Source organism: Cottoperca gobio, chromosome 19 (genome assembly GCF_900634415.1).
Source record: "Cottoperca gobio chromosome 19, fCotGob3.1, whole genome shotgun sequence".
NCBI lineage: Eukaryota > Metazoa > Chordata > Actinopteri > Perciformes > Bovichtidae > Cottoperca > Cottoperca gobio.
In genome coordinates, this window is record NC_041373.1 from 9316453 (window position 1) to 9340784 (window position 24332).

A 24332-nucleotide genomic window follows, 5' to 3' on the forward strand; every position below is an offset into this window, starting at 1 on the left:
TATTCTCAGCTAAATGTACTTTAGAATATGAGAATTAAAGCCCACATTATGCAGTAAAATGGTCCCTGTGGCTGATACACAGGGTTGGGTCAGATTACTTTGAAATGTAGTTGGTTACTGAATACAAATTACATGGTAATTGTAATAAGTAATGTAATTGAATCGATTATAAAAAGAAATTCTAAACTGAATACTTTTGGATTACTTCAAAATCAAACATTTAAAATAATCCACATTATAATGAAAAGAATATTTGCAAAATGTGAGTTCCACAAATATTTTATTTTTTTGCTTTTAAACCTCAAACATTTTCAATGCAAATAAAAATGCATTTTGCTTATTCAGCATTTCTTGAGTTAATAGCATTGATTTTCATGAAGAAAAAGGTTCATAACTATACAATTACCATTTATTTAAGAGGTAATCAAGTAATCCTTGACAATAAGTAATCAGATTATAATTATATATGACAATATTAGATTTACTTGATGCATCAATGTACAAGCAGCATACTGTTGTAGCTGGTCGAGGTGGAGCTAGTTTTGACTACTTTATACACATGTAACTAGTCCAGTTGTTACGAACCTACTGCAAAAGGGTTACTAGATAAATCTCAGTGGTCATAAAGGGATTAATCAGAGAAAAGATAACTAAAGGTTCCCCATCACAAATAACCAAATCTGTGCTTTTATTATGAAATATTTGATCATTTAAAAATGAAACACTGAAAAGTTTAGTGAGGAAATCTTTCTTTGTTAAAACTGTTAAAGTGCAAAGAACCACTATTTCTTATTTTTCATAGTGTTTTGTATTTTATAAGACATTCAAAACAAATGTACTGATTTGCTAACCAGTAACTCAAATTGTTAAGTAAATGTAGTTTTTTTACAAGTACAATATTACCTGCTTGAATGAAGTGGAGTAGAAGTATAAATTAGCATAACATTTAAATACTCTAAGTGATGTACAAGTACCTCCAAACTGTACCACTGTAAATTAGGAAACATCATCAGTGACAGATTTGTGTGCAGTACATTTTATTAGATTGTCTTCCCGTTTCTAATCAAACTGCTTATTAACGGTTAGTTATATTACAAATACAGATGTGTAACGCCCCCTGCCGGTCATCCGGTACCACCAGGGGGAGGAGCCGTACGGGCTGCTTTATAAAACCGCCTTGATCCTAGAAACGAAAACACTCCCTAAAAGACAGACAGCTGCAGACACCAGCCAAGACACCTCCTGGTTCCACAGAGCACACAGCGAAACCTCACCGTCACACCGGAGCTGAGCGAGCAGACCGCCCGGTGTTGTTTACCAGGTTGTTTCTGTCGGTTCAAAACAAGAGAAAGCGGAGGGGGGACTGCTGCCTGCCGCTGGAACTACACTGCAACGCATCTGCGCAGCACAGAAACGAAGAGGCTGAAAAGACGTCGCATCAATGTTTATAAAAATGCCGTTTTCCGTTAACGGCATCCTTTGCACGCTCGCGCTGCTGGTCCTGTGGCGGGCGGAGGAGCTCGCGGAAGCGTGCAGCTGCGCTCCGGTACACCCGCAACAGGCGTTCTGCAACGCCGACGTAGGTGAGTACAGCACCGTGGACTGTTGTTGTTGTTGTTGTTGTTGTTTGACTAGCCCATGTTGCACCAGGCTCCTGCGCAGATACCGGGAGCTACAGCGGCGGGTTGCAGCCGGTCAGCCCGCCTCCGGTGCGCGCTGAATGGGCTCATAGAAGCAGCTGGAAACCGCTGGAAAACCTGAAGGTGGAATGTCCTCCTCAAGGCCATGGCCAGACAGTTTGCATTGCCTCCAGGTTGCACACACGCGCAGTTCCCATTGTCATGTTTTTTCATGTCATGTTCATAACAATAGACTTCCAAAACACCAAAGTAGCCATTTGGGGAAGCACAGCATTAGAAAATGTTTTTTAGGTTTCATGGAGGCATGTTATGAAGAGACGCAAACACACACGCATGCTCATTTTGAAGTAAAGTCTCCATAAAATTAATTTTAACACCACGACAAGGAGTTAAATAGCACCGGTTAGTATAATAATTAACTTTATGGTAATTATCTCTACTGATTGTAATCGTAATATATCACTGCAGTCCTCTATAATAAACAATAAGAGGACTATAAGTGTTGTATCTCATGGTGTAAGAGCACTATGTTTGTGTAAGTCAGTGTAATACACAGTCTGGGCCCATCACTGTACATAACATCTCAGGTCCAGAGCAGAGTGTGGCTTCACCCCTCAGCTGCTCCGGGACAAAGCAGCATGCCTGGCTTTTGCAGGGCAACGTGGCACAAGAGAGGGAATAAAGAGACAAGGAGGGAAAGAGCAGAGAGGAGGACAAGGGATGGAGAATGTGAAGAGAAATGTTTTTTTGGGTGGGGGGGTTTTGAATCTAAACCACAGAAATATGTCACACCACGAGCTTTCCTCTTCTTTTTTAAAATTTCCATTCCTGCCCTGTTTCTTCCTGTGAGGGGTGGTGCTGGGAGGAATTACAGGAATGCTGCTGGGGTTTTCCCAACTTTTGCTCCGGTGTAACTCAGGGACAAACACACACACACAACTGCAGGCCTGCAGCCATGCATGGTGGACGCTCACACACACACACACTCTGGCTACAGATGACATCTGGCTGTCAGTTCAGGGTGTGTTTTAGGAGGAAAAAGCTATAAAAGTCACGGTCCAAGTTAAAATATGTATGGTATCCTTGAGAATGAGAAACTCCACGACCACACTACTTTGGCTCCATCTTTTCTTCATTCTCTTGACTCCTTATTCACACACACACTTCCACATGAATGGGTGTGTGTTTGTGAGTAGGATTTGTATACCTGCAATTTCACATTGCAAAATGACATCTTTATTTTCAGGTGTGACTCAATCTATTGCTGAGCTGGCAGTCTAACAGCAGAGGTGTATTTATGTCTGGTGTGCTCATGTTGTTTTTAAAGGCGTTATGAGTCCATACGCTTTTGTCAGGAGGGAGGATGCACTTTAAGGGCACACTGGTAGATGTCTTTGTCCAGCAACGGTTTCAGGGTGGATCTAAGGATGAACCTGCGGTTTTGCAGGATCTTAACCGCAAGGCAGAGATGTTTTTTTTTTGCAGGCTTGCAAAGAGCAAAGAATCAGAATAGAGTTGGTTGTCTGGTTGCCCAGAATGTGCAAGTAGGCAACAACAAAGTGACTTTGTCAACAGTTATGTGGTCTGACAATTTGATGTTTGTTTTGGTGAAATTGGATCCCACTCGTTGCGTGTTCACACACATACTGTACAAGCAGGGGTCGGCAGCGTGCGTGTGTCACCTTCTGTTTTAAATGCTAAATGATGCTCTAGGTTAAGACCACAAGCCATTAAAATGTAGCTGTGTCATGTACCTACCACACAATCACACACACACACTCACACATGTGCAGAGACAAACATCCTCTTTTCACATAAATCTGTTGCCCACAAAGGGGAACTTCCCCGGCAGCCCTGCCCAGCAGACTGTCCGGAGGCTGGGCGTTGTGGAAGAACAGAGTCACCCTGCTGTTTGCAGGAGTGGACATGCAACAACACACTGACTCTGCAAGTCTCTATTTGTGTGTGTGTGTGTGTGTGTGTGTGTGTGTGTGTGTGTGTGTGTGTGTGTGTGTGTGTGTGTGTGTGTGTGTGTGCGTGCGTGCGTTATTACATATATATAATTAATATATATATATTTGTGTTTTCTTCATGAAAAGTAATTAACAAGCGCAACTAGTTGCAATAGAAAATGTATAATTTTATCAGATTTGTATTTTAATTGTCTTTACATACACTTTTTGTTTTTTTACGCAGATCCCTAATAAATGGTTTATTAAGAGTTGAAGTGAACTTCACTGGAAATTATATCTGCACTAATTGACATTTTGGCTCATTGTTTTGGTTTTCTGGCCCACATTTTGATTCATTCCCACCGCTCTCCATCAACATTGTCTCCAGTAGCAGCGAGCAGCTGTTGCCAATGAAAAAGCAACACAAAACCCACTGTACACTTCCTGCTCAGCATTAAACAGCAGACAGACACAGTTAGAGAATAGCTGAAGAACGTAGGAGAGAGAGAGAGACAGTTATTTCCCTCAGGAGTTGGTAGAGAGAATATAAGGTTAAAATCCATCATGCTACGTGAACACGACTCAAAATGAATGATAAAGTTGCTCTGTATCTGCTGGTTATAAATGAGCAAGTTTGTCATATCTAATTAGAAGGTTGATAGGATGATATGTCAGCGTCGTGTTTACATCTTGTTTCACTGACCGCAAGAGGCCAAAAGAACAATAAATGCTACTTTAAATATTATAGTATTAAAGCAATGCTGCTTTTTCTCTGTTTTATATAATTGCAAATGTAATATTTATGTGTTTTGGACTGTTGGTTGGAAAAGACAAGTTAGGGTCTGGGATATTTTGATGGTCAATTTTCTGTAATTGTTAGTAATCCATAAATCAAACACATAAATGACAATATATAACACTAGAAGTAAAGAAGGAAATATGCACAAAAAGCCAATATCGTTTGATGATAAATATTGTTACCGTCATCTAGGGCTTCAACTAATGGTTATTTTTATTATTGATTAATCTGTCTAATGTTTTTTTTTTTTTATGTCAGAAAATATAGGAATATGTCAAATAAATCAATCAAATGTTATTTATATAGCCCAATTACAACCTGTACACCATACAACACCCTCCTTAGACATTTTCAATGGAGAAGGAAACGGGCCCCAAAATCCCAGTTTAAGGGGATGTTTTTAAATGTCTTGTGTCGTCAGTCCAAAACCCAAAGACATTCAGCTTCATATGATATAAAACAGAGAAAAGTGGAGAAGCTGAAAACAGCATTTTCTGACCGTTTTGTATGAAAAATGACTTGAACAAGTAATTTATTATCAAAATAGTTGGCAGTTACACAAAGGAAGCTTTCATCTTTACTGCACAGGTCTTCATGCAGATGTTGTCAGAGGTCATGTGGGAGGTTTGTCTCTGGTCAAATGATAAACAGCCGGCCCACGTACGTCTGGAGCTGGACAAACCACATCAGGAAAGTCGGCGAAGATTTGGTGGTCACTGGAGTATGAAAAAAGAAATGGATAGTCATGCGGTGGGGTTGAATGGGGGGGCACTTAGGATGTGGTGTGTGTGTGTGTGTGTGTGTGTGTGTGTGTGTGTTCGTTCATACGGGGTTTGCATGGAAAACATTGCGTAGTGCAACTGATACGTATGTACAAGTCATTAAATGTCGTCCTGGTCGGGAGGGTAGGGGAGCGGGAGTAATGTGGGTCAGTTGGTGGTTCATGGAGGGGGCTCCTGGCTGCTGATTGACTGCTGCTGATCAGATGACTTTAGGATCAATCTGCGGTGAAGCTCGCCTGCGGGTCTCCCGGTATTCGTGCTGGTTTAGCATCACGCTGTGCAGTCAGCCGCCTCCGCAACACGCTGTTTAGACTGCACAGGATGATCCACTTTGGCTTTATTGCAGGGGGTAAAACTGAGAAGTAAACATGTCTGCAACACCAAGGTAGACAGATAAGCTCCCATTATAGCAAACCACGTGAACAACGGGGTAATTTCCCCTCAGTATTGTGTCCTGCTGCTGATTCTTTGCTCATTAGTTTGTGGCACCGAATGAGGTCAGGAAATGAGAGCGGAAAAACAGAGGAATGCAGGAGAGAGTGCCAGCCAGGTGTGTGTGTGTGTGTGTGTGTGTGTGTGTGTGTGTACTCTGGCTGCTGCTGCATATTTGCATAAACATCAGAGTGGAAATAAAATGCAGTTTGCTTGTGAGGAACTAGGATTGGTTTCTCTGACGCACTGATACATGACTTTATAATGACAGCTATCAGTGCGTATAGCTGGCTCTATTGTATCGTGGATTTGGTCATCTCTTCATCATCAAATCTTTTATCTTCTTCTCTTTCATTTATCTAAATTGCAAATGTGTAATCTGTCTGGCAAAACCTGTTATTTTGATATCAACTTAAACACACAACATGTCATGTTCAGTCAGGAGTCTCTCAATCAAAACCATAACAGAAGGCGAGTGGTTGGTGATGTTGTGAAGTAGCGTGGGATCATGGGAGTTGTTGTCTTCACCACCATTGACGTCATTGACACTGAATAAAGTTTCACGTTAAAAATCTGTAATTCTCTGACGGCTGCCGCTAACGTTAGCTCAGCTTGTTTCTCTGATAACTTAAGATCCAGAAGTCCGAGGACTAAAATCCTTCATCCAGTAAAAATATACAGTCAATAATGTACAAGAAAGAATGTGGCTTAAAAGAGTCAATTTTAGGACGGCTTCTGGCAGACAACCACAACGCTGACACATGCACAAAGGGTACATGACGCCATTACAAGCAACCAAATGAAACAGTTTGTTACCTTGATTAAAATTAAGCACTTCTCTGGTTTTAAAAAATAGTTGAAACATTTGGTATTATGTAAGTACACAACTCAACAAAACATTAAACATATTGTGTCGTCGTTTTTGACATTTCTAAGCATGTAATACATTTTTAAAACATTAACTTATAACTTTTGTTATTAAAACCTGCATTATTAGATTTGTTTTATGGCCACTCCTGGGCAACGAGACAAGCTTTAAACACAACGTTGACATATTATCACTTTATAAGGTTGATGCAGGATGTTGCTTCCCCTGTCGGAGAGAGAGAGGGAATTCATCAAGAAGCTACTTGAAGATGTCACCTTCCACTCTGGGAAAATGTGATCATTTTTCACTTTTCTGACGTTGATCGTTCAATCTATAAAATTGTAATTAGATGTGCAGAAAAGCATGCCTCCTGGACAAGGAAAGGAGATTGAAAAAGGGAAGAGGAAGAAGGGGAGGAAAGGAGCAGAAGAGCAGGAGACATTATTAACTTTGAGAGCCATGAACCCCCATATTTGTGTCTGCTCCAAGTCATAAACTGAACCCCAGGGTGTAAGAGCACACTGTGTGTGTGTGTGTGTGTGTGTGTGTGTGTGTGTGTGTGTGTGTGTGTGTGTGTGTGTGTGTGTGTTGTGTGTGTGTGTGTGTGTGTGTGTGTTTATCTATGTGTCCTCTGTTCCTGCTTATTTTAGGGTTTTTTTCTTCCTCTATGGCTCATATTTTCCATTCTGAATAAATGTCCTAAGCATAGCTGAAGCTTGATGTAGTCAGTAAGGCCATTAAAACACACACACACACACACACACACACACACACACACACACACACACACACACACACACACACACACACACAGTGAGAAACATGCCTCTGGCCCACTTGCTCTCTCTGCAGATCAGCTTTCAGGTTGTACTCCTTAATTCTGCTCCTTTGACAGTTTCCTGGTCATGTTTGGAAGCAGGAAGCTTCGTGCTGCAGGCCAAGTCAGTTTATGTGTCTGGCCCTCATGCAGTTTTGGACCCAATGGGGACCCTTAGTTGGTTTTTCATTGACTGGGCTGCTTTCGATCTTATGTGGTATGTGCACATGAGACTTCAAGCAGCTGTGTTGTTTTGGTCAATCTGCCCTTCTGTCGTCAAGTTGTTTTAAATCATTCAAGCAAAAATGCCAAATATTCTCTGCAGACAGATTCTCCGATGTGAGAATTTGCTGCTTTTCTGTGTTTTATAGAATTGTGAACTGAATATCTCTGTTGGTCAGGCAAAACAAAACAAAAAAAATAATTACAAGTTATTATTTAAATACCCTATAAATTTTATGTAGGGTTGCAAATAAAAAATATTTTGATTATTGATGATTAGTATTTCTTAGTTACATTAATTTATTGTTTGGTTGTAACAATAAATATAATCGTAAAAATGCTGATCACAATTTCAGAAATCCTAACGTGATGTTAGGAATTTCTGAAATTGTGATCAGCATTTTAATGTAACTAAGAAATAATAAATAATCCAAAAAAATTATTTTGCAACCCTACATATCTTATAATTTATAGGGTATTTATATAATAACTTATAATTTTTTTAATTATTAATGTTGATTTATATGAATTTTTCTAAGCTAACTAGTTAAAGAACACTTCTAATAAAGAAAATGAAGACATGAGATGTCTTTTGAGGTTTTTACTGAGTTTGAAAAATAATGATGTATTGAACAATTTTAATTTCTTTAAATAACTTAACATAACCATTTTTGAATTGGTACCCAAGACATGTACTAAGCAGGACATTTTACAGTTGATAAATAAACTGCAGATATTGATTCAAAACATATATTTGGCATTTCTGTACTTCAATTCCTTGTTATTTATCGGCTGATATACATATAAGAAGAAGCCAATATATCTATAATGAACTAATATTGTTCGGGCTCTAGTCTTTTCACATGAGCAGCCTCAGTCCATGATTTCTTTCCAAAGAACTCCTTGTTCACATATCTGGTTGCTTACAGCAGTTTTCTGCATCCTTTTATTGGAAAATGTATTGGTTTTGTCTTTTTCGCATCCACGTCCTGTCTTTTGACGGTGGGATCATGTAACATCATGTAATCTGGCGCCGTGTTCTTCTGTTTCCTCAACAGTGATTCGAGCGAAGGTGGTGGGCGAGAGAGAGGTGGATTCTGGGAATGATGTCTATGGGAACCCCATCAAGAGGATCCAGTATGAGGTCAAACAGATCAAGGTAAGAATAAACTGATCAGAGTATCCACCAAAGTATTTGGATGCTCAGACTTTGACTCCTTCATTCTGACCTTTGACCCGCTGGCTGTGGTTGTTGTTCCAGATGTTCAAGGGACCTAACCAGGACATCGATGCCATCTTCACTGCTCCTGTGTCTGCTGTCTGTGGCGTTACCTTGGATGTCACCGGCAAGAAGGAGTACTTGATCTCAGGTGCGTACTACTGATAATGTTTTATGTCAGCTTTGTTTCTGGAGAGATTTCTTAAATCTGTACAGAAATGTAAAAACTCAATTTGTCTTACACTTATCTGTTTTTGTATACAAACAAGATATGACGTGTTAATAATTGAGCTTTAAAGATGATGGTAGATGGATTTTGTCACCTTTGGACAGAGCCAGGCTATTTGTTTCCCTCTGTTTCCAGTCTTTATGCTAAGCTAAGCTAAGCTAACAACTCCTGGCAGTAGCTCCAAATTCAGAGTTATTAATCAATCTTCTCATCTAACTCTCAGAAAGAAGGCCAATAAGCGTATTTTACAAAACGTTCAACTGTTCCTTTAAGCATACACTGCATTTAGTCAGTTGCTTGATTGGCATTACATTTAAATAATGGTAATTATTTAAGTAATTTATATAGTAAAAATACTAAATATTAGTTTATTTGCTTCTCTCTGTTTTATATCTTTGTAAATAGTATTAGAAATGTGTTACTTTGGATTCTGGTATATATATATATATATATATATATATATATATATATATATATATATATATATTATAAGTATATAAGTATAAGTATTATAAGTATACAAAAAGTGAAAGAATGAAAAGACAGACAGATAATCACATATCGACCTCCAGGTGTAAACAGCCTGGCAGACAAACATGGCATTGAATAAAGACTTAGCCGGCCATGTTGTGTGTTGGAGTAACTGTTTATGTAATTATGGATAATGATATGCTGCTCACTAAACCCTGTGGAGACTGGGAGTGACCTTGTCTGTTGTGTAGCAGCTTGAGCTCCTGAGAGTTGTAACATTCTGTTTATCTTGTTCAACCTGCTTGAGATGACGATGACCATGAGATGAAAATAAAATATTTCACTCTACAACATAACAGCACGAAGAGAGCATTTTCTAGTGGGCTGGATGTATTGTGACTGTCCAAGACCTTTTTATTCCAATTGACTCTGCATAGCCTTTCTTCAACTCCAGTGTTGATAAGTTTTATAAGCCACTTATTTTTCAAGACCAAAAACCTTAAAGGGATAGTTCGGATTGTTTTGAAGTGAGGTTGCTTGAGGTACTTATTCATAGTCCTAGTACTGCTGTGGACGGGGCAGCAGCAAAATATATTTTTTATCTAGTTGGTTACAGTGTGACTTTGGTGTTTTTAAAGCGTTAGTTCGGATTTTCCAAAGTTTCTTAATAACAAGAACAAAGTAATCAACAGAGGCAGCGTTAGACCGGCAACTTCCTTGTTCTGTAGAATTTACTGTTTTTGTCAATGAAGAAAAGCATAGATAATGGCTTTAGTTCCCCGTGGGAAAGGGCTTCCTGACAACAAGGTCAAGCAGTGAAAATATTTTTGCTGCTATAAATTGCTTAGTTTGATATCAATCTTCTCATCCAACTGTCCACCAGAGAGTGAAGAAGCATATTTTCCAAAATGTCAAACTATCCCTTTTTTGTAATGTTTTGTTGGTTGGTGTTGTGATTTAAAGGAGCAGAATGAGACGTAGTACAGCGCGTAGAGGAGACACAGAGCATCATGATGTCATGCATGCTCTGGTTTCCCCATCGCAGACAGAGATGCACCCGCAAACACTGGGCCCTAATTACAGAGAGTTGTAAGAGGAGGAACTGCTGAAGCCAGCATTTCCTCTCTCTCTCGCAGACTGCAGGACTTGAGCAGTGGGAAAGTGGGACAGTTAACTTTCTGCAGACTCGGGCGTCTTTTAAAACCATTCATCCTCTCTTCAGTTTGAAGGGTTAACACAGTTGGAAGAGTTCCAGTGAAACGTGAGTCAGTGCTGTAAAGACTCCAACATGTTGAGAGTTGCTCTGCAGACAGATAGCGGTGATGTGAGCAGATCTGTAAACTCGAGTTGAATATCTTCTTGTTTTGACTGGTGCCACTCATGCGTGAAACATACGCTCCATCTTTTCACACAGAGGACTGGCGGTCTGTGTTGATGCCTGCAGGCACAGATTTGATCAGTTTTACCTGTGAATCTGTTGCCTGACGCTCGCAGTTTGTGACCTTTTGTCCAATGAGAGCTTTTACATTGATGCATGTGTGATCTTGTTATGTCTGAATTGTCACTGTTACGTTTTTATCGCTGTTTCGTTTTTTTTTCAGGCAAGGCCGAGGCCGACGGGCGCATGCATGTGACCCTGTGTGATTACATCATGCCCTGGGACTCCTTGAGCAACACCCAGAAGAAGGGCTTGAGCCAGCGCTACCAGATGGGCTGTGATTGCAAGGTAAGGCAGTGACTGTCTGTGTATCCATGGTTTATCTCCCAGAGTCCCCGCTCTTAAAGTCAGACATAACAGACCAAATGAGATGAGACATGAGCCACAACAACAAACATGCGATGAGTCATTCATTTAAAAAAAAGACAAATATTTATTGGTTTTGAGCATCTTATATGAGAGGATTTTGCTGCGTGCTGTATTTATAGAGAAATGTAACAGTTTAAACTTTAATAAAACAGTATAACATATAATGTAAATAAATTGTCGTAGTTTCAAATAACAACCAGCCCTACTGTGAATGTGTAAAATACGACGGTATCATAAGTTGACTTAACATGACTCAGCAGATTGTGCACACAGTATAGGGTGATTGTCCTGTGTGTCTCTGCAGATTGTGCGCTGTCCCTCTTTGCCCTGCGAGATCTCTGCTCCTGAGGAGTGTCTGTGGACGGACATGATGATCGAGAAGCAGGTACACGGACGCCAGGCCAACCACTACGCCTGCGTGAAGCGGGTGGACGGCTCCTGCTCCTGGTACCGCGGCATTGCGTCGCCCAAGAAGGAGTTCCTGGACGCTGACGACCCTTAGTCGCGTGGCACGCCTGACTGCCCACTGTCTGGAAAATAAATGTAAACGGTTCCATTGAAATTAAAGATAACAACATCAGCAAAGTGATTTCTGTTTAAAAAAGGCAAAGCTTATGTGACTGAAATTACCTGCTGGTCTGAAAACAACCTTCATCCTCTCTTTGTATTTGTTGTCTGTTAGCATTTCAGTCAGAGAAAGCGACCTCAGCATTGCTCAACTTTAACTGAAGAGGCTCGGAGGTTCTTCTCAGACACAGCGGTTCTGTAAAAACAAATAAAATCGCATCATGAGACATAGACTGGTCAAGTGATGATGTAACTTCCTCCTGAGGCTGGCGTCAGGAGGATATAAATTCTCGGTGAGACAGAGCACTTCCTGCCCCGCAAAGCGCTTTAACAGCTCTGCCCTCCGACTCCAACAATCAATCCCCGATCTACGGACGATCATTCGTTACCCATCGTGTTTCTTACTTTTATTACCTCATTCTCTATTTTATTCCAAAGCCAAATTCCAAGTTGCCTTTTTTTTAGATGATTGTCGCGCTCTCTCTGTCCGAACACTTTTAGTTACTCTCTCGTCTTCTCTGCTGGGACTCCCACGACAGGGTTTTCTTTTAAAAGAACATGAGTCATCTTGCATGGCTGATCTTTTCTGGTTTCATTCGGTGAAAAGTCTTCTCTTGTGGTGATTTTAAGTCTGTGATCGTCACAGGCCTCACTGGACCAGTCTATGCTGTGTAAAGATGAGCACTTTAAATTTAAAAACCTGCTCTCTGCCCCGCAGTCCAATCAGAAATATCCCAAATTTCTCTTCTTCATCTCGTCTTCACCCCTCTCCCTTGTTACCCCCACTATGTAGCTGTACAGTACCTATGCATATACTAGTTTTGTTGTTACTTGATGATTATTATTTACTGCATTAGAACTAGATTTGCACTTTTTTGAGGATCCAGTAAAGACAAGAGCCTGAGCACTCTGATGTGACAGTTATTATAGTTCGCCCCGACCGACAGATCCACCTCAGGTGCAGATTTCTCCTATTTTGAGTGCTTTTGGTGATCCCTATTCACTTATTCTTGCTATCTTTGTCATAACAGATAAAATAGTACTTGCAATAGAAGAAAAACAAAAAATGTGGCGCGTGAGAGGTTCGGATATAAGGGATCTTTTTGCAGGTTTTATGTGTGAAAGAGAAACAAAAAAGAGCTTTGTTGGATGTTATTTCAGTGTCTTTGTATTATCTGTTGATTGTAAATGCCAACAGCAGTTTAATGATTTGCCAATATATTCTCGCAGACGGTTCATTTCATGAGTAATAAGGTCTTTACATGCTTAATGTTAGCTTTGACTCATCTTTCCTGCTCCTTCCAGTTATTAATAAAAGCTTTATCGCTGTCATAGAAAGCAAGTTACTCAATCAAAGTTTACAGTGCTGTTTTATACACCTCAAGCTAACAAAAAAATATATATATGATGGAGTATTAGAGGCATAATTTAAAAGTAAACTCTTTCCATTTTCCATTACTTTGTGTTTTTTTCAGTGTTATTATTATACCTGTCATGATTTCTGTGTGTTTTCGCTGTCTTTGTCTACGATGTGTTTAGCTGTAGTGTCGAGGTGAGAAGGTCCTCTTGCGCTGGAGTAACGTGAGAGTGAGAGAGATTAATCATTTTTGGAGAGGTGTAGAGAAATGAGAAATGGGTACCTTGTGTGAATAGAGGACTGTGCATGTGTTTGATGCTTTGTGTAAGTCCGGGCGAAGGACAAAATATTCAGTATTATCAAATAAAAACCACACGTTTGAAAGAATAAACTCCGCCTGTGTGAGTGTTTTTGAGTGTTTGCTGATACAATTTTGGTGAAGTGGTGAAGGATAAAACTAAGGCCCATAGTGTTCAAAAATGTCTAAATAAATACAGTAAGACAATATGAAACAAACTTGCTTTGTCCTAAATTATGAAGTTAACATTTAATTACAAAATGTCTGTTTATAATAACAGTTTCATTTAATTCCACTTTCATCGTGATAAAAGTCTTTATTTGCATAATTCAAGTAGCTGGCTTTACGCAGAAAGATGTATTACACTGTTCTGGAACACATTCCCAGACCAAGCACTACTCAATGTGTTCAAGCCTTCCATTAGAAAGGATAACTTGTATAGTAAAGACTAAACAGCATATATTAAAAAATATATGGAAGCCCTTCATTAATTATGTTAAGGATTTAGATTTAACATCTTTGTTTTGTGTCAATGAAGCAATTTCATGTAAAAGGCTGGTCATGGTGTTCAAAATGTAAACATATTTTAAAGCGGGCAGTTCAGACACTGTTGTGTAATTGGCTGTTATTTTGGTCTGAACTGTTTATCAAAATGATCACATAACTGGCTCTGTCCTGTTCATCATGATTGACAAATAGGATGTGATGAAATGAAATGGTCTCTGGCAAAATAGTGTGGTGAAATGAAAGACTTTTTGAAGTAAAAACAGCTGGAATTAAATAACAATACGTGGGGGGTTTCAGGATTTACTAACAATAAACATTTTAGTTACGGAATAAAAATGACATTTTACACCTACAGGACTGTCTCAGAAAATTAGAATATTGTGATAAAGTTCTTTATTTTCTGTAATGCAATTAAAAAAACAAAAATGTCATACATTCTGGATTCATTACAAATCAACTGAAATATTGCAAGCCTTTTATTATTTTAATATTGCTGATTATGGCATACAGCTTAACTCAAACTCAAATATCCTATCTCTAAATATTAGAATATCATGAAAAAGTATACTAGTAGGGTGTTCAACGAATCACTTGAATCGTCTAATTAACTCGAAACACCTGCATGGGTTTCCTGAGCCTTGAAAAACACGCTTGGTTCAGTAAACTAAATCACAAGTATGGGGAAGACTGCTGATCTGACTGCTGTCCAGAGGACGATCATTGACACCCTCCATCAGGAGGGTAAGACACAAAAAGAAATTTCTCAAAGAGCAAGCTGTGCACAGAGTGCAGTTTCAAAGCACATCCACAAAAAGTCTGTTGGAAGGGGGAAATGTGGCAGGAAACGCTGCACAACCAAGAGAGATGACCGCAGCCTTAACAGCATTGTGAAGAAGAGTCGCTTCCAGAATTTGGGGGAGCTTGGGCTATGGAAAAGAAGCACTGGACAGTTGCAGAGTGGTCCAAAGTCCTCTTTTCAGACGAAAGCAAGTTTTGTATTTCATTTGGAAGTCAAGGCGCCAGAGTCTGGAGAAAGGCTGGAGAGGAGCAAAATCCAAGTTGCTTGAAATCCAGTGTGAAGTTCCCACAGTCAGCGATGGTTTGGGGAGCCATGTCAGCTGCTGGTGTTGGTCCACTGTGTTTCATCAAGCCCAGAGTAAATGCAGCTGTGTACCAAGAGATTTTAGAGCACTACATGCTTCCGTCTGCTGAAAAGCTCTATGGAGATGAGGAATTCATTTTCCAGCATGATCTGGCACCTGCCCACAGTGCCAAAACCACCAGTAACTGGTGTACTGACCATGGCATTACTGTCCTCGATTGGCCTGCCAATTCCCCTGACCTGAACCCCATAGAGAATATGTGGGGTATTGTGAAGAAGAAGCTGAAAGACACCAGACCCAACAATGCTAATGAGCTAAAGGCCGCTATTGAAGCATCCTGGGCATCCATAACACCTCAGCAATGCCACAGGCTGATTGCCTCCATGCCACGCCGCATTGATGCAGTAATCCGTGCAAAAGGATTCCCAACCAAGTACTGAGTGCATTAATGGACATTTTCAAATGTTTGATTTTGTTTTGCTGTTATAAATCTTTTTTTTTACTTGGTCTGAGGAACTATTCTAATTTTTTGAGATAGGATTTTTGAGTTTTCTTAAGCTGTAAGCCATAATCAGCAATATTAAAATAATAAAAGGCTTGCAATATTTCAGTTGATTTGTAATGAATCCAGAATGCATGACATTTTAGTTTTTTTAATTGCATTACAGAAAATAAAGAACTTTATCACAATATTCAAATTTTCTGAGACAGTCCTGTACATGTACAGAAACTGGGTTACTGGTCCATCTTTCCCTCTATCTTTCATCTTCCTCCTTATTCTATCCACCTATTGTTTCCTTTTAACTCCTTTCTATCCTACATCTTCATTTCTTTACAGAGTAAAAGAATATAGTAGGTACCCAGCCTGTGAGAATGAATGATGAAGGCAATCATATTGTGTATTTTTAGCTTGAGTGTGAACATCAATGAAAGAGACAGGGAGTGGTGTAGATCTCCCTATCTATGATTATTGCACTTGACCGTGGATATATATTTCCATGAATGATTGTTATATATAAACTGTATGTATATACTGTAAATGTGTCATCTCATTTTTCTTTATCCTTTATGGTGTCTTAGTTTTGTACATTCAAAATGTGTCATACAAGTGCCAGACTGGAAATAGCTGCAAAGGGTCGTCTCGTGTTTTTGTGGAGGGGGAATAAATCCCACCAAGTGTAATCTTGTAGGTCGCCATTAAGTGTTGCTTAATCCCACTTTGTCGACCCCCTGTAGTGAAGTGTTGGGCTAAAAGGAAGGGAAGCGACACAGGCTTACATATAAACCTTGGATAATAGCGTGCAGCAGCATTCACAAAGGACAGCAGAGAAGAACAAATCAGAGGAGCCTGACTACCTTATGCACAGAAGGTAAGACATTCAGAATGGGCTAAAGCAGGGGTGTCAAACTCATTTTAGTTCAGGGGCCACATGCAGCCCAATTTGATCTCAAGTGGGCCGGACCAGTAAAATCATATCATAATAACCTATAAATAACGACAACTCCAAATGTTCCCCTTTGTTTTAGTACAAAAAAGTACAAGTACATTCTGAAAATATTCACATTTAATTAACTATATTTTTACAAAACATTATGAACAACCTGAAAATTCTTAAGAAAAATAAGTGCAAATTCAACAATATTAAGCATCAGTTTATCATTTACACATGTGTACAACATACACATCACAGTGTGTCTACAAAGGCACAACACATTTAGTCACAGGTATCTGGAACTGAACAATATAGTATTTTACTTTATGATCAAAACAACTCGTCAAGCTATAGAAATTATTTTTAAATGTACATTCATTTCCACATCTGTGTAGTAATCCTGATCACCTGAACTGACACCACACCACACAAACTAAAGTGGGAACTATTAAGGAAGAAGGTTAAGTTATCCCGCTGCCATGTAAATGTATAAAATGTATACATAAAAAATACATAAAGTTGTGGCTCTTTGTACTGAAGCTGCTGACTGACATTATATGTCACAATGTTCAATGTCTTAAAATATTTCCAAAGTAAGTATTCATTTTCCCAGAAATATATTGTTCATGGTGCAAAAGTGTCTGAAGCAGCATTTGCAATAAGTGTAGTATGGCAGGCTATAGGTAAGTCTTCTACACTGAGGAGGCTGTCAAACTGAAGGTGAGTCAGACCTCTGGCTCGGATGAAATTAACAGTTCGGACAACCACTGCCATGACGTGATCCATTTTTAACCACTTGCAACACAACGCTTCCTGGTGCGAAATACAGTGAAATGTCCAAAAACCATGTCCTCCATTTGCAGCCTGTACTTTCTCTCTGAGTTGTCACACCTGCTTTTTCCCCGATCATTGATGGCGCGCCATCTGTAGCCACGCTAACAGCACGAGCCCAGTCCACTCCGACCCGGTGCAGCCCTCCAACGAGAGCGCTGAAAATGTAATTTGCTGTTGTGGTGTCCGTCATAGCACAACAAAAAAAATGCAACAAATGACTTGACTTTGTGCTTCATCTGGCTGTTTAACTCTGCCGAAAGATCTGAAATCCTATCTGCCAGTGTTTCTCGTCAGGCTAATGTTGGCAAAAGCTTGTCGCTTCTCAGGGCACACGAGTCCTGCAGCCTTCAGCATGCATGTTTTCACGAACTCACCCTCACAGTCTGGCTTTGATGCTAACGCTATTTCGCTAGCAACACGGTAGCTAGCTTTCACTGCTGCATCACCGATATCTCGGCTACGGGTAAAACCAGACTGCTGCTTCTTCAGACCCGCTAACAATTCATGTATCTTCTCTCTTCTCAGTTGTCCTTGCAAGCTGTTTTATTTTTCGCCATGATGAGTCTCATAGTGGCGCCAAATATTATATTCTTTGAGCACTGAAACCTGCCGCGAACACACCGAGCACACAGCTTTCCCACACACCTCTGTGAATAAATAGGAAACGGTCCATTTGTCTTGGAAAACTCTACACTCCGTGTCCACTTTTCTCCTTTTTTGACAAAGACATTTTGTGTAATGACGGTGCCACAGAGTGTAAAGTTGACAGAACCCGCCAGCTCCAGAAGTTCTTTTACCGGCAGTTCAGCATCAACAGTTTGCTTGCTTGACAGTGTTGTGTGCGACCCCCAGTGGACACATTTGAAATAACAGTTACTTTCATTGAAAAATTGCAGTTAATGTCTTCTCTGTAATCTTTACAATTTGCAAAATCATCCCGCGGTCCGGATTGGACACTCTGGCGGGCCGGTTCCCTGGGCTAAAGACTGTAAATAAGTGTTAATTATGGTTGAGAACCATGGCAGTAGTTGGGGTGAAACAAAATATGCTTATATGTGCAATATTTGTTCCCCAGCATGGCTACAAAGACTTGGCACTGTGACTGCTACTTGTGGGTGCAGTGTTGCCACAGGGCCGCTGTCAGCACTGCTCATATGTACTGAGCCCAGGAGGGAACGCGGACCTGGACAGCCTTTCAGACACACTGGATAATGTGAGGATTTATCTCATCAGGGCATCGGTTGCACGTCTGTCCTGTGCTCACATACAGCATATGAAGGATGTTTTGTTGGTTTTATTCTGATTGTATTGTTCTTGTTTTGATTGTCTAATTTTTGCATAAAGTTGATTGATAAAATATATTATTTTTAAAAAGTATTTCCTTCCTCCTACTCCTTTTCAGGAATACATAATTAGGTTGTTTATTGAGAGTTTCATGTTCTTGTTTTGTTTTCTTATTTATGTGTTTTACATTTGAAATAAATCTTATTAAAATCGAATTAGTTTTGCTCATTTGTAATTCTGTGATTAGTTTCTCACAAGTTTAATCAAATCAAAATCAAATCAAATCAAATTTATTTGTATAGCCCAAAATCACAAATTATACATTTGTCTCAGTGTGCTTTACAGACTGTACAGGTTACGACACCCTCTGTCCTTAGACCCTCGCATCGCACAAGGAAAAACTTCCTAAAAGAAACTCCATAATTAAAGGGGGAAAAATGGAAGAAACCCTAGGGAGAGCAACTGAGGAGGGATCCCTCTCCCAGGACGGACAGACGTGCAATAGATGTCGTGTGTACAGGATAAACAACATAGTACAAATACAACATTTGACAGAAATTATGTTGTGTTGAAAAAAAGTGAAAGTATGGATGAATCCAGGAAAATGTCAAAAAGGCTTCCCGGTATCCAGCAGGACCAGGGCAGCAGGCGCAGCCACGATTCCTGATCCTGACGTAAACTTTATCAGTGGCAACCTGCCACATGAGAGACAGAAACTCCGGGGATGATGCCCCGGATGATGAGTTAGTAACATACATTTACATAAATGCATACAGATAGAGAGGGAGAAGAAGAGAGGGAGGGGAGGAGAGAGGAAGAGAAGGAAGAGAGCAGGGAGGTGTCCCCCGGCAGTCTAAGCCTATAGCAGCATAACTAGGGGCTGATCCAGGGCAAACCTGAGCCAGCCCTAACTATAAGCTTTATCAAAAAGGAAATTCTTTAGCCTGCTTTTAAATGTGGAGAGTGTGTCTGCCTCCCGAACAGGAGTAATATGATCCCGTTTCCTTGTTCTTGTCAATACACGTGCTGCTGCATTTTGGATCAACTGAAGAGTCTTAAGCGACTTTTTGGGACAACCTGATAACAATGAGTTGCAGTAATCCAGCCTTGAAGTAACAAATGCATGGACTAGTTTTTCTGCATAATTTTGAGACAGGATGTGTCTTATTTTTGCAATGTTACGTAGATGAAAGAAGACAGTCCTTGAGATTTGTTTTATGTGGGAGTTAAATGACAGATCTTGATCAAAGATGACGCCAAGATTCCTTACAGTGGTGCTGGAGGCCAAATTAATGCCATCCAGAGCTTCTATATCATTAGAAAATGCGTTTCGGAGGCGTTTAGGGCCAAGTATAATAACTTCAGTTTTGTCTGTGTTTAACATCAAAAAGTTGCTAGACATCCAAGTTTTTATGTCCTTAAGGCATGCTTGAAGTTTAGCCAATTGATTGGTTTCATCTGGTTTAATTGATAGATATAATTGGGTATCATCCGCATAACAATAAAAGATTATAGAGTGGTTCCTTATAATATTTCACAAAGGAAGCATATATAAGGTGAACTCCAAGACTGACTTTGGCTGTCATGGAGGATTTATCGTTAACAAGTACAAATTGAGATCGCTCAGATAAATAGGACTTGAACCAGCTTAGTGCGGTTCCTTTTATGCCAACCCAATGTTCCAGCCTCTGTAGTAGAATGTCCTGATCAACAGTATCGAAAGCAGCACTGAGGTCTAACGAGACAAGAACAGAGACAAGTCCTTTGTCTGATGCCATTAGAAGGTCATTGGTAACTTTCACCAGTGCCGTCTCTGTGCTATGATGAACTATAAATCCAGATTGAAAAACCTCAAATAAACTATTATTATGTAAAAAATCACATAACTGTTTTGCAGTTCTCTTGTTCTCTTTCAGGGCTGTGTCAGCGACAGGGAAATTGGACACAAAACATATAAAAAATACAATAAATTATTATATTAGCATGTCACCATTGTTGTGGTTATTGCTCGACGTGAGTCATATCCAAATCAGAAATGCAAGCTTTACTTTACTAAACGTCTTCTGCTCTTCCTCTTAATAGCTCTGTGCTATTTTATGCAACAACAACTTTCTTTCAAATACAGAATCACCTCAATGTCTTGGAGGATTTAAATTCCCAACATGATTTAGATTTACGTCCTAGCAAATTCAAACATCCTGATGAAATTTGAAAGCAAAACACAACAGAGTGGAGATGATGATGTTTGCAAACAGAACAACATGGGCTGCAGAAGAGAAAACTTAGCTGTTAAATTCAGAATGGTTGATGGCCTTATTGTACACCATGTTTCTGTCAATATAACTGCTAGTAAGCAGGAAGACCAGAGTGTATTTTAAGTTATTTAGTGTGACAGCGTTAGTATGGGGTTTCAAGGCATTATACTCACTCCAACACACTACAACCAAAGGACCACAACGGAAATAAGCTCTTGGGCTTTTTTTAGTTTTTGATCCTTTCTATTTTTTCCTTTCCTTTTGATATACTATACAAAGAGGCTGTGCATATATAATTTATATACTGTATATACATATATATATATATAAATACGATACAAAGAGGCTATGCATATATTATTTATATACTGTATATACATATATATATATCTGATGAACTCAGTTCTGGGAAACTCAAACCTTTTAGCTTTGGGTATATAAACATAAACATTTGTTTCTTGGAGCAACATAGTATCCTGACCGTCTCTTTGATAACAGTTATGTAAACACTAAAACAAATGTCTCCGGATGGCTAAAGACAAAGGCCCAGCAGCAGCAGCAGCTGGCTCCGGATGGCTAAAGCCAAAGGCCCAGCAGCAGCAGGAGCAGCTGGCTCCGGATGGCTAAAGCCAAAGGCCCAGCAGCAGCAGCAGCACCTGGCTCCAGATGGCTAAAGCCAAAGGCCCAGCAAGGCCCAATAGCAGGAGCAGCTGGCTCCGGATGACTAAAGCCAAATGCCCAGCAGCAGCAGCAATAGTTGCTGGCTACCGATGGCTAAAGCCAAAGGCCCAGCAAGGCCCAATAGCAGGAGCAGCTGGCTCCGGATGACTAAAGCCAAATGCCCAGCAGCAGCAGCAATAGTTGCTGGCTACCGATGGCTAAAGCCAAAGGCCCAGCAGCAACAGCAGCAGCTGGCTCCGGATGACTAAAGCCAAAGGCCCAGTAGCAGCAGCTGGCTCCGGATGGCTATAGCCAAAGGCCCAGCAGCAGCAGCAATAGTTGCTTGCTCCCGATGGCTAAAGCCAAAGACCCAATAGCAGCAGCTGGCTCCGGATGGCTAAAGCCAAAGACCCAATAGCAGCAGCTGGCTCCGGATGGCTAAAGCCAAAGGCCCAATAGCAGCAGCTGGCTCCGGATGGCTAAAGCCAAAGGCCCAGCAGCAGCAGCAATAGTTGTTTGCTCCCGATGGCTAAAGCCAAAGACCCAATAGCAGCAGCAGCAATTGGCTCCGGATGGCTATAGCCAAAGGCCCAGCAGCAGCAGCAATAGTTGTTTGCTCCCGATGGCTAAAGCCAAAGACCCAATACCAGCAGCTGGCTGCGGATGGCTAAAGCCAAAGGCCCAATAGCAGCAGCTGGCTCCGGATGGCTAAAGCCAAAGGCCCAGCAAGGTCCTGCATCAGCAGCTGGCTCCAGATGACTAAAGCCTAAGGCCCAGCAAGGTCCTGCATCAGCAGCTGGCTCCAGATGACTAAAGCCTAAGGCCCAGTAGCAGCAGCAGCAGCAGCTGGCTCCTGATGGCTAAAGCCAAAGGTCCTGCATCAGCAGCTGGCTCCGGATGAATAAAGCCAAAGGCCCAGTAGCAGCAGCAGCTGGCTCCGGATGGCTAAAGACAAAGGCCCAGCAGCAGCAGCTGGCTCCGGATGGCTAAAGCCAAAGGCTAGCAGCAGCAGCAGCAGCAGCAGCTGGCTCCGGATGGCTAAAGCCAAAGGCCCTGCATCAGCATAGCTTTAGTCATCCGGAGCCAGCTGCTCCTGCAGCTGCTGGGCCTTTGTCTTTAGCCATCCGGAGCCAGCTGCTGCTGCTACTGGGCCTTTGGCTTTAGCCTTCCGAAGCCAGCTGCTGCTATTGGGCCTTTGGCTTTAGCCATCCGGAGCTAGCTACTGCTATTGGGTCTTTGGCTTCAGCCATCGGGATCAAGCAACTATTGCTGCTGCTGGGCCTTTGGCTATAGTCATCCGGAGCCAGCTGCTGATGCAGGGCCTTTGGCTTTAGCCATCTGGAGCCAGCTGCTGCTGCTGCTGCTGAGCCTTTGGCTTTAGCCATCCGGAGCCAGCTGCTGCTGCTGCTGCTGGGCCTTTGGCTTTAGCCATCCGGAGCCAGCTGCTGCTGCTACTGGGCCTTTGGCTTTAGCCATCCGGAGCCAGCTGCTGCAATTGGGCCTTTGGCTTTAGCCATCCGGAGCCAGCTGCTGCTATTGGGTCTTTGGCTTTAGCCATCTGGAGCCAGCTGCTGCTATTGGGTCTTTGGCTTTAGCCATCTGGAGCCAGCTGCCGCTACTGCTGCTACTGCTGCTACTGGGCCTTTGGCTTTAGTCATCCGGAGCCAGCTGCTCCTGCTGCTGGGCCTTGCTGGACCTTAGGCTTTAGCCATCTGGAGCCAGGTGCTGCTGCTGCTGCTGGCTCTTTGGCTTTAGCCATCCGGAGCCAGCTGCTGATGCTGCTACTGGGCCTTTGGCTTTAGTCATCCGGAGCCAGCTGCTGCTGCTGCTGCTGCTGCTGCTGGGCCTTTGGCTTTAGCCATCGGTAGCCAGCAACTGCTGCTGCTGCTACTGGGCCTTTTGCTATAGCCATCCGGAGCCAGCTGCTGATGCAGGGCCTTTGGCTTTAGCCATCCGGAGCCAGCTGCTGCTTCTGCTGCTACTGGGCCTTCGGCTTTAGCCATCCGGAGCCAGCAACTGCTGCTGTTGCTACTGGGTCTTTGGCTATAGCCATCCGGAGCCAGCTGCTGATGCAGGGCCTTTGGCTTTAGCCATCCGGAGCTAGCTGCTGCTGCTGCTGCTGGTCCTTTGGTTTTAGCCATCTGGAGTCAGCTGCTGCTGCTGCTACTGGACCTTGCTGGGCCTTTGACTTTAGCCATCCGGAGCCAGCTGCTGCTGCTGCTGCAGGGCCTTTGTCTTTAGCCATCCGGAGCCAGATGCTGCTGCTGCTGCAGGTCCTTTGGCTTAAGCCATCCGGAGCCAGCTGCTGCTGCTGCTGCAGGGCCTTTGGCTTTAGCCATTTGGAGCCAGCAGCAGCAGCAGCAGCAGGGAATTGGCTTTTGTTTTAGGGAGAAGGAGACAGAGGCAGAAGAGATGAGAGCAGGGAGAGGATGGACAGATTCTTCTCTCTGCTGGAGAAAACTGTTGACAAATGAAATGTAAATGAATTCAAATAAAGAAATATACCATGATGAATATATTGTGTTTTTAATTTACTTGAACTATGAATGAAAATGAATGAAAACTTAACAAATGATTGATTAATTGATTTCAATGTTCAAAAATAATTTATTTAGTACACATGATTTTTTAATTTAGAAAAGGGTTTATTTAATTTAGAAAATTACTTATCAATTAATGTAAATAAATGATAAACAAAGAAAATGATTTCATGATTATTATAAACAGAGAAATATTATAAAACAATATAACAACATTTAAAGTAAACACAGATAAAGTTTTCTGCTGGTTTAGAAT

General features: G+C 41.3%; 1 protein-coding gene across 1 annotated transcript; it reads left to right on the plus strand.

Annotated features, from left to right (window-relative positions):
- The first annotated feature begins 1181 nt into the window (after positions 1 to 1181).
- timp2a (TIMP metallopeptidase inhibitor 2a) lies at positions 1182 to 13553 on the plus strand. The gene is made up of 5 exons (XM_029456247.1): positions 1182 to 1583; positions 8571 to 8671; positions 8774 to 8882; positions 11033 to 11157; positions 11543 to 13553. Exons 1-5 carry the CDS (start codon positions 1442 to 1444, stop codon positions 11738 to 11740), a joined length of 675 nt encoding a protein of 224 aa, XP_029312107.1. The 5' UTR covers positions 1182 to 1441; the 3' UTR covers positions 11741 to 13553.
- The last annotated feature ends 10779 nt before the right edge of the window (positions 13554 to 24332 follow it).

Coding starts and splice junctions, on each gene's coding strand:
- timp2a (XM_029456247.1), top strand. CDS start 1,442: ATGTTTATAAAAATGCCGTTTTCCGTTAACGGCATCCTTTGCACGCTC. Junction 1,584..8,570: donor GTTCTGCAACGCCGACGTAG/GTGAGTACAGCA, acceptor TTTCCTCAACAG/TGATTCGAGCGAAGGTGGTG. Junction 11,158..11,542: donor AGATGGGCTGTGATTGCAAG/GTAAGGCAGTGA, acceptor GTGTCTCTGCAG/ATTGTGCGCTGTCCCTCTTT.